This window comes from Octopus bimaculoides, chromosome 10 (assembly GCF_001194135.2).
Source record: "Octopus bimaculoides isolate UCB-OBI-ISO-001 chromosome 10, ASM119413v2, whole genome shotgun sequence".
Taxonomy (NCBI): Eukaryota; Metazoa; Mollusca; class Cephalopoda; order Octopoda; family Octopodidae; genus Octopus; species Octopus bimaculoides.
This window is the reverse complement of record NC_068990.1, coordinates 47,579,668-47,591,122: the sequence shown is the minus strand read 5'-3', so window position 1 is coordinate 47,591,122 and position 11,455 is coordinate 47,579,668. Positions and strand designations below refer to the sequence as shown.

The window sequence follows — 11,455 nt, the reverse complement described above, 5'->3', positions numbered from 1 at the left end:
TGCTTTTCATATCTACAAACTTATTGTTCATATCCTGGCCAGCTATGACAGAGCAAACTTATGATAAAAAGCATTCCAGCCATGGCCATCTAATTCTTATTTTGAAAATGGATTAAAGCTAATTGTATTTAAGCAAGAACAAGCAAAATAAATTTTTTAAAAAATAGGTGGTTAAAGAGAATGGAAAGCACTGTAGAATAACTGAAGTTTGGGATTTTATTTTATTTCCTATATTGTTGTCTGAAGTGATAGAACATTTCCCATAGCAGGAGGAAATGATACTGAATCAGAGAGAAATTGATGAGTGAAATTGGTCCAGTTCACTTGGGAGGTTTATAGAATTGGTCTTAGTGTCATCATCATCATTGTTTTAGCACCCACTTTTTCATGCTCAATGGACTGGATGGAATTTTGTTGAGGCAGATTTTCTACATCCAAATGCCCTTATTGTCACCAACCCTCACCTGTTTCCTTCCCCATGACCAGACATGTTTCCATGGAATTTTGGAAACAAAGGACACTGCTTGCATGACAGTGACACTTGTTCGTAACTGTCACATGAAGTCAAGACAAAGAAAACACACACACACGTACAAACAGTAATACTTCACTTTACGAGGACCTGCTTTACAAGACCTTGGGTTTACGGGTTTTATTTTTCAAGCACAAGATCCAAGTTTTGAATGAAGAGTAAAAATCTCTACTTCTATAACAAATGCTTCTATGTGTTACTAAGAAATTTATAGAGAGTGAAAAAAAGCTTCTTCTAAGAAAACAATGCTAGACTTGTTTTTTAAAAAGAAATCTACAAGTCCATCTAGGAGTACTTGTGAATTGGCGATCATGTCTACAAGTGATGGTGTGCAGAAGAATAGTGTGAGTGAAAGCGATTCAGAATACGATAATAATAATATTTTTTATTATAAATGACTTTGACATTCTTTTTACTTTATATAAAATACATTCTACAGTTGTTTTATTGTCATTTATTTATGAGTATTAAAAATTTTATAGGTAAAATATTTTCCTGGGATCGAATTATGATTTATAAGATTGCTACTATGGGAAATTATTGTTCTACTTTATGAGTGGTCTCTGGGAGTAAATTAACTCATATATCGAGGCATTACAGTATATATGACAGTCTGCTTTCAGTTTCCCTCAACCAAATCCACTCTTAAGGCTTTGGTTAGCCTGGGGCTATAATAGAAGACACTAGCCCAAGATGCCATGCAGTGAGACTGAACCTGGAATCATGTGGTTGGGAAACAAACTTCTTACCACACAGGTACATGAGGAAAAGAATTTGTTGGTGGTCCTTGTATAAAGAACTGCAGATAAAGTTTCTTTTAAATTTGTAGGAAAGACAGCATAGGTTTGAAGAGAAGAGAAATAGGTGTAATGAGTAAATTTATCTGGAAGTGGAGAATTAATGCAGTAAGATCAAAATAACAGTTAGTATAGTAACTGCAGAAGAAAAGAGAGGATACAGATTCATCACCATTTAATGTCCATTTTCCATGCTGGTATGAGTTGGATGGCCAGAGAGGTGCACCAAACTCCAATTGTCTGTTTTGACATGATTTCTATGGCTGGATGCCCTTCTTAATGCCAATCACTTTACAGAGTGTACTAGGTACTTTTTATGCAGCATGAGCACAAGTGCTTTATACATGGCATCAGCACAGGTGCTTTTTATGTTACACTGGCATGTTGAGAAAACGAGTTACAAAATATTCTACTGTTTTGTTGCAAAAACATCACAATAGGAAACAAATGCTGTATTTTTAAATCATAAACTGGCCCAACTATCAGCAAAGCATTTCAAGCTTCAAGATTGTGTGACTAGAAAAAAAAATAAATAAATAAATGGGAAGAAATTAAAGGCAAAAGAAAAAATAAATTGAAACTTACAGGAAATTTGAATCCATCAAAATTCTTCAAATATTACTTATAAATCTAGAAAAAATACAAAAAAATAATAATAAAGTAAAATGTAGAATATAAATTTGAATGAAAACCAAAAATGAATGAAAAAATTTCAAATAAAGGCAAAAGGAGAATGAAAAATTCAGATACAGGCATGGTTGTGTGGTAAAGAAGCACACTTTGCAATCATGTGGTTTTATGTTCGGTCCTACAGCACAGCACTTTAGATCAGTATCTTCTGCTGTAACCCTGGGCCAACCAATATTTCATGAATGAATTTAGTGGATGGAATCTGTGTGGAAGTCCATTGTATGTACGTGTGTGTGTGTGTGTGTTTGTCCCTACTCTACTCTAAACCAATGTTAAGTTTGTTTATGTCTCCAAAACTTAGAGATTTGGCAAAAGAAACTAATACAATAAGTACTAAGCTTAAAAATAAATACTGGTGTCAATTTGCTCAACTAAACCCTTCCAGGTGGTGCCCCAGCATGGCTATAGCCTTGTCACTGAAACAAGTAAAAAGATAAAAATATAAGTTACAGGGTTGCTTTAGCATTTATACAGTACTGAACCATAACTAAATTCTAAGTCTTGAAATATGTACCACGGAGGTAAATTTACCTCTGAGCCAGATATAAATTACTAGATGTAGCTGACAGTTTCATTATTATACACTGATATATTCAGACATGTGTTCTCATATTATAGTAATAATGTTTTAGCCATTGTAACCCTTTCCATCTTTCTTCAGTAACATTCTTGGAATTTCAAACTGAATACAATATTTTCCACTATACTAGGCACAGGTATGGCTGTGTGGTAAGTAGCTTGCTTCTCAACCACATGACTCCAGGTTCAGTCCCACTGTGTGGCAGCTCGGGCATGTGTCTTCTACTATAGCCTTGGGCCGACCAAAACTTTGTGAGTGGATTTGGTAGGTGGAAACTGAAAGAATCCTGTTGTTTGTATATATGTATATATATATATTTGAACGTTGGGCCTTACAGAGGCAATGATGAAAGACCGAGACTTCTGAAGATATGCTGTGACTGCGAAGACCTGGCAAATAAAGTGAGTTCCAGCTGTAACCAACAACAGTGTCACATAACCAGCCCCAGCCCACTCAAAAGTACCTTGGATTGTAGGGCAACATGCTGTGCTTGACAAGACCTATTGAGTCAAGTACATCAAAATCAAATAGAAATTGTAGTTGTGATCTCCATGCCAGTGGCACGTAAAAAGCACCATCCAAATGTGGCTGATGCCAGTGCCACCTTGACTGGCTTCCGTGCCGGTGGCACGTAAAAAGCACCAACTGATTGTGGTCGTTGCTAGCCTCCTCTGGCTCCTGTGCCGGTGGCACATAAAAAGCACCTACTACACTCTCGGAGTGGTTGGTATTAGGAACAGCATCCAGCTGTAGAAACACTGCCAGATCAGACTGGAGCCTGGTGCAGCCTCCTGGCTTCCCAGACCCCAGTCGAACCGTCCAACTCATGCCAGCATGGAAAACAGACATTAAACGATGATGATAATGATGATTTTGTGTGTATCTTTGTGTCTGTGTTTGTCCCCCGCCCCTGCTTGACAACTGATGTTGGTGTGTTTAGATCCCCATACCTTAGTGGTTCAGCAAAAGAGATTGGTAGAATATTAGACTTACAAAGAATAAGTCCTGGGGTTGATTTGTTCGACTAAAAACCCTTTAAGGTGATGTTCCAGTATGGCCACAGTCAAATGACTGAAACAAGTGAAAGAATAAAAGAATGCTAGTCATATTTTTCAGATCAAAATTTATAGCCAAAAATGTTAAGTTGACCAAGATGATACTAGAAGGCCAAAACTTCTGTGTGAAGTACAGCAGGATTTGGAAAAGTAGTGATGATATTTGAATGTTTAAACTACATGTTTATATTATATAGTATATTGACTCGTGTGCTAGAAAACACAGTATTTTTTTTTAACTAAGGGTTGAAATAGCACTGTTATATATATGCAATTTTATTGTTATTAATTAAATGTAAAACAATGTTTACAAAACAGAATTTTAAAATTTCCTTTTTGTTGCCTTTCATAAAAGAAGTGTAAACTCAAATTATAAACTGAACAAAATAGAATTGGGATGAATTTATTTTCTTTTCCTAAAGTTGTCAGAAAGTGAACAGAAGGAAAAAGATTTGAGCTCTTAGTTCTCTGAGCAGCCTACAGTATCAAGTCTGTGACTGAAACCATACATCAATCATACAGTTTGACTTATAGATTATTTAGCAGCAGAAACATCCACTACTACGTCACTAATGAATAAACTTCTACACTGTTGCTTGACCTGCTGAGTATAGCGATTAAATTTTGCTCAAATCACAACACTACCATCATATAAAAATGGATAGACACTTTTAAAAAAATGGGATAGTCATGGCTAGGATACCTTTGATCAAAGGTCTGCTTCATCAGGCTGACCTTGGTTTATGCAGATCATTGATGCACGATATTTTTAACCCATTTACTGTGGAAATCAGATATATCCACTCAAAATTTCATTACCTTTAACTGCAGAAAGCAGTTTTATATATTAATTTATCTTTTACTGAGGAATGTCATGTTTGAATCTATTTTTGTAGAGATATGTCAACTTTATTGAAGCAATGTGATTTGCAGAAAATACCAATTATACTTTTCGGTAGACATTTAACATCATTATTGGAATGACCATGAAATTTAATTTTACAGTTAAAGGGTTAAATGTGATAATCAGGGATGTCAAATTGGTAGAGTAAGTCATTGTTGTAGTGAAAATGGTACACTCCTTCCCATGTGACAAAGTGGTATGAGTTGCCACTTTAAAGTCAGACAGTTAGTTGTTGTAGGGAGTCAATAGTAGTAGAGTCATTGTACGAGTTCTCAGTTGGAGTCAGTGTCAGTTGTGTGATATATACAAGTTTGAGTTACTGTCAATGTAGATGTTTCCAGTCATTGTCTTGTGGAGCTATCAACAAAAGCATAATAGACGAATCAATGGTGATAAGGCATGAAATACCACCACAACATAATAGTGGGTACAAGAATATTACAGTGCTGATGACAACATACAAGTGGATGAGGATCCACGTTATAACAGTGGCGATGAGGATATAAACAATTCATGTGGACAACATTGAAAACAAAATTCTTGTCACAAGAAAATAAACAATTTATGTGAACAATGTGTAGAAATTAAAAACTCGACAGAGGAGTAACAAACATTTTTGATTTTATGAAAAATCCGTAAAATTATGGAAAACTTGTTAGAGGGTTTAATTGACTTGCAAAAACAGCAACAACTCAGTGAACAACAAGAACAACAAATGCTACAACTAATAAAGTTGATAACAAAACCGAAAAATACGTCTTCACCAGACCATGTAGCAAATTCAATAAATGAATTTAAATATTACTCAGAAGAAGGAATCACTTTCAAGGTATATTACCAAAGATTTGAAAAAATTTTTGAAAAAGAATGCCAAGACTGGACGGATGAAATGAAAACACATCAAATTCTGAGGAAACTGGCGAAATGATAGTGCATGAGAAATACTATAACTTTATATTACCCCAAAAAGTTTCTGCCATAAATTTCAGACACAACTGACATTTTATGTAGGATGTTTAGTGAAAAAAACATCATTGTTCAACATATGCTGGAAGTATTTGAACACTGAGAAAAGCAATGATGAAGACTTTAACCACATATGCAGGTAGAATGAAAAGAGAGTGCGAGAAATTTAAACTGGATAAACTAACTCTAGACTCATTCAAGCACCTGATTTTTGCTCAGGGATTTACTGCTAAAAAGGATGCAGAAGTAAGAATGAAAATTCTTGCAAAGCTGGAAACAAACCTGGATATAACTCTTCAGAAACTGTCAGAAGAGTATGATATGATATTAAAAGTAAGGCGAACTCCAACGCAGAAATTGCTTACAGATAAAACCAGTGCGAAAAAGTCAGAAGATGGATAAAGTGTTTCACAAAAAACATGATACATATTAAGAGATAAACTCATGTATGACATGTGGTGGGTAGGCACCTGAGAAAAGAGTGTCCATTCAAAAAAGCAAAGTGTTTTCATTGTAGTAACACAGGACACATTAAATCACACTGCAGAACTAAGACGATGAAAAATTGGACCAGACAAGAAAACATAAATAGTTTGTCATCAGAGAAAAATGTTTGTACAATGAACAGAAAATTCATCAAAGTAAGAATCGAAACCACTAATGTCAAAATGCAATTAGACATAGGTAGTGACATCGCTATCATAAATGAAGAAACATGATAACAAATCAGTAAGCCAAAATTATTTAAATCAAATAAAGTAGCATATGGTGTTACAGGAAAGAAATTCTATTTCATCGGCGAATGTATTTGCAATGTAACTTTTTAACGTAAAACAAGAAGGACAATCATTTATGTGTTGAAAAAATCACTAAACCTATTCGGCACAGAATGCATGGAGTTATTTAAAATTTGGGATACCTATATTAATGTTCCCTGTGAAAATGTAGTCAGCACAGTTAAAAGTTCAAATGTCAAATAACTGAGACAAAAAAATTTAAAGAATTCAGTTCTATATTTAAGAGATGAGGAATTATGTACATTATTTACATTCGATGGATATTTGTCCTCATTATTAACATTTGACGGATATTTGTCCTCAACTACTAAGCCATATGCCCACGGGCATATGGCGTAGTGGTTAAGAGCGCGGGCTACTAACGCCAAGATTCCGAGTTTGATTCCAAGCAGTGAACAATAATAATAACATCGAAAAATACCTTAGGAATGAGAACCCAGGTTCAAAATTTCCCCTAAGACACCTGAAGAAGGCTGGAGGGTATATCAGCTGAAACATTGTGTTAACAACAAACAAGAGGAGGACAAATATCCATCGAATGTAAATAATGTAAAAAATTAAAGAATTGTTTCCAAATGTTTTTTTGGAAGGATTAGGCTGTTGCACTAAAACAAAAGCGAGGATTGCAGTAAAAGAAGAAGCAACACCTGTTTTTAGGCCTGAACAGAATGTACCATTTGCGGCATTGGACCAGATCAATAATGAGCTAGAATGACAAGAAAGTTTAGCTATAATTGAAAAAGTCGACAATTCAGACTGGGCAGCTCCAACGGTTTATGTATAGAAAAAGTAATAAACTAAGAGTGTGTGCGGACTTTTCAACTGGATTTAATGACTTTACTCGAACACAACTATCCATTACCAAACCCAGAAGTTTTCTCAAAACTAAATGGAGAAAAAATTTTCTTAAAGTTAAACTGCTCATAGGCCTATCTACAGATACAGGTAGAGGAAGATTGCACACACCTTTTAATAAACACACACTGTGGATTGATTAAATTCAAGCAGCTTCCTTTTGCTGTAAAAGTGGCACCTGCCATATTCCAACAAGTGATGGATGCAATTTTAAATGATTGCAACTTCACTATCGCTTTATCTCGATGATATTTTGATAAAAAGCGAGTCAGTGGAGCAACACTTTGAACATATTAAAAAGGTATTGTGAAAAATAAAAGTGCGAATTTTTGATGAAAAGAGTCAAATATTTGGGTCAATAATTGACATCAAGGGTGACAGCGATACGAAATATGCCTCCCCCAACAAATGCCAACAAATCCTGAACATACATAAATGAACATCACTAAATGAGCTGTTAAAAAAGGATGCCAAATGGTTTTGGCCAGAAAAATGCCAGAAGGCATTTGAGGTACTAAAAAGTATGTTAACTTCAGACTTGTTGGTCACACACTTCCATCTGAAGTTGGAAACGATACTGGAAACAGATGATGGTGGAAACAGATGATAGTGCCGACTCCTTCACAAATGTGAAGATGGCAGTCAAAAGGCCATAGCTCACATGTCATGAATGCTATTGCCAGCAGAAAAAAATTATAGCCAAATTGAAAAAGAGGCATTGGTGATTATATTTGCATAAAAAAAGTTCCACAGTTTTATACATGGTAGACGGTTTAGACTACAAACAGACCATTGCCTGTTGCTAATGATTTATAGATTCAAGAAAGGAATCCCAGTACATACAGCAAACAGGTTGCAGCAATGGGGCACCATACTACTAAACTACGACTATGCAATGGTATATTTACGTTCGGAAAAGCTAGGACATACTGACGGCCTATCCAGGTTAATACCCAGATATGGTGAACCATTGAAGGACACAATAATAGCAGTCCTAAGAGCTGAAGGGGAAATTAAACACATAATGTGGAACATTGTACAAGTTACCAATAACAATAGAGGAGATAAAGCGACACATGTCAAAAGACAAGTTCATTAACAAAATTTAAAAAAAAAAAAGGTTCGGTAACAAAAAAACAAGAAGATATAAACAAATATTCAACATGTGATGGTGTACTGATGTATGGCCAAAGGGTAGTGATACATGAGACTCCACAAAAAAGAATGTTGAGAGAATTCCATATTGGATATCTGGGGATTGCAAGGATGAAAGTGCTTAGGCTGAAGGTGGACAAGGGAGTCAAAAACGTAGTAAAAGGCTGCAGAGGATGTGGTCTGGCAGCGAAATTGCCTACTAAAAAAATGGGAGCCTTGGCCAGAAGTAAAAAGTCCATGGTCAAGACTACATATTGGTTTTGTGGGTCCATTAAATGGTTATTACTACTTAGTAGTAGATGACAGTTTTACAAAATAACTGGAAATTGTTAAGCGCAAAAGACCAACTGCTTCAATTGTAATAAATTGTTTGCACCAGTTATTCACAAGATTTGGCATCCCAGACATGATTGCATCCGATAATGGAACACAATTTGTATCCAGTGAATTTAGAAAATTCTGCAAAATGTTCACAGTAGAACATAAAACAATAAAGACTTACCATCCCAGATCAAATGGACATGCAGAGCGTTTTGTGGACATTTTAAAAAGAGCTTTGAGAAAAGTAAACAAGGAAACCACAGACGAAGTTGCTCTGCAGCAATTCCTAAGGGTATACAGGGTGAGACCGAATCCCAATACACCAGCAGGAAGCTCACCAGCTGAACCGATGTTCGCGAGGAAGGTGAAATCAGTTTTTGATAAACTGTTACCTGGTGAGGAAAGAAAAAGTACCAGGAAAGACAACCTAAAATTTTTCAAAATGGTGATAAGGTGTACATGAGGTCGTATAAAAATGGAAAACAATACTGGGAAGAAGGAAAAATTATGAAGTGCATAGGAAAAATGACGAAGTATATTGGAAAAATGATGTACGGAATTAAAAGCAGAAAAGATATTGAAAAAAACAGAAACCAATTGAAGAAAAGATTCACAGAAAATGAACCAGACAGATTGGAAGAATGTATGGAATGGCTGTATTACACATTCCAGGTACCAATACCATTACAGGTGGTTGAACCCACGTGTACAGGTGGAAGAAAAAGGAAGAACACAGAGTTTCTACAAGTAGACGCCAAAAAAAAAAAAAATATTAAGCTGGAAAAAAAAAGGGAGGAGAGGTGAATGAAGTAAAATAAAATTGCTTGCTTCCCAAAGAAAAAAAATAACTAAAAGGGAAGATGTTGTAATGAAAATGGTACACTCCTTCCCACATGACAAAGTTGTATGAGAAGCCACTATAAAGTCAGACAGCTAGTTGTTGTAGGAAGTCAGTATAGTAGAGTTGTACAAGTTCTCAGTTGGAGTCAATGCCATATACGTGATATACTGGCAAGGTAGACATTTCAAGTCACTGTCTTGCAGAGCTATCAGTGATAGCACAATAGACGAGTCAAAGTAAAGATGCGAAATACCACCACAACATAATAGTGGGGACAAGAATATTACAACATACAAGTGGACAAGGATCCACATTATAACAATCATGAAAGTAGTGAAGTTGCTGTAAGTGAATTAGGTTGGCTAGAAACATTGTTTAGCTCCATGCTAGCTATGAATATGAAAACTATGATAAAAGGCACTCGCTGCTGAAAATTATGACAATTGGAGATAAAATATTGGTTTCAAATTTTGGTATAAAGCCAGCACTTTGGGAAGGTGTAAGTCAATTAAATTTACTCCAGTGCTCAACTGATACTTATTTTATCAACCCTGAAAGGATGAAAAGCAAATCTGACCTTGGTGGAATTTGAACTCAGAATGTAAAATTGGATGAAATGCTGCTAAGCATTTTGTCTGGTGCAGTAATGATTCTACCAGCTTACTGACTTAATTGGAGATAAAATATCAATAGCATTGTCCTTCCCTGCAAAACACTGGAGGATCATTGGCAGTACACCAGCTATTTAAGTAATGTAAATTTCTGGCTGGCTGGTACTGTATTAGGATGATCTACACAGTACATTCTTCAGTATTGCCTCCCAAACTTCTGTACTATATAGATCAGTGCATAATGTAGCTAAATATATAAAAAAATAAAGAAAGTTCAATTAATCACTAGCACTGTTCAGATAATTTTATTAAGATAAAGATTATGCTTTGAAGATTGAAAATTTCAAATTTTTGCATAAATTGTTTGGAGCAGCTGTCTCATTTACCATAATTGTTGATGCATTTATGCATAAGACGAATGCCAGCTCCTACTTTATTTGTGGCAAAAAAAAATGAAAATGAAATGGGTGACACTCAGTATCCCATCTGTAATTCGCTCACATCAGATGCATAGCAAGCTTTTGTTATATTTAAGAATAAAAGGAGCACATATACAATTTACAAGTAGCTGAATCCTATATTTAGTATTCAAATACTAAATGTAATTTAAGAGTTAGTTTTATTTTTCAATAAGGTTAAAAAGAAATGAAGGTTTCCTAAGGTATGAGAACAATGACATGATCTTGTAAGTAATTATTACATAACAATATAGTCATTTGTAAATATTTTGCTGGATATCTATTATTAGTTAGCTGAAATGCTTTCATAAAACATAATGGAACCATTCTGTAGCATCATCATAAAGCAAATAGAAAAACACCACAAAAATAGGGAAATGTTTGGATTGATGCCAGAGCCATTGTACTGTCAAGTGGAGTAATTCTATCTTCACAAGAGAACTATTTACTATCTAGATTGAAAGTAGCACAAAATAATCAACCACCACCTTCTCAATATGACTGCAGAGCATTGTTTTGAACTAGGACTTGTTCTCAATCCAATCAAAACAACAATCCCGCACCCCACACAAAATTTCAGGCATTACATGAAACATTTCAAAAGCATGACAGAACATCAGAGGTCATAGAAAATCTAATGTAATATATGACTGTACACTGTTAGTATTCATTGGTACATTAATCAACATTAGAAGACTACAATATTAATAACACTTATAGATAAATTACTGTTTCTACTTCATAGATTTCCACCTATGGGTGTTTTGGAATGTAACATCCACAATAGTCAAGGGATTACTGTGTGTATATATATATATATATATATATATACTGGTGGTAAATTAAATTTCTAAAATTTTTTTTGCTGCCCTATGATTTATTAATGATTATAT

At 35.0% G+C, this 11,455-nt stretch overlaps 1 protein-coding gene across 3 annotated transcripts in view; it reads right to left on the bottom strand.

Moving 5' to 3' along the window:
- LOC106874401 (mitochondrial glutamate carrier 1) overlaps positions 1-11,455 on the bottom strand; it is an 81,828-nt gene that overhangs the window by 51,778 nt on the left and 18,595 nt on the right. For all 3 annotated transcript variants that reach the window (XM_052971170.1, XM_052971169.1, XM_052971168.1), the window contains exon 2: positions 1,915-1,959. In XM_052971170.1, the coding sequence (XP_052827130.1) occupies positions 1,915-1,931 (17 nt within the window). In that variant the 5' untranslated portion in view covers positions 1,932-1,959. The remainder of the gene's footprint in view (positions 1-1,914; positions 1,960-11,455) is intronic.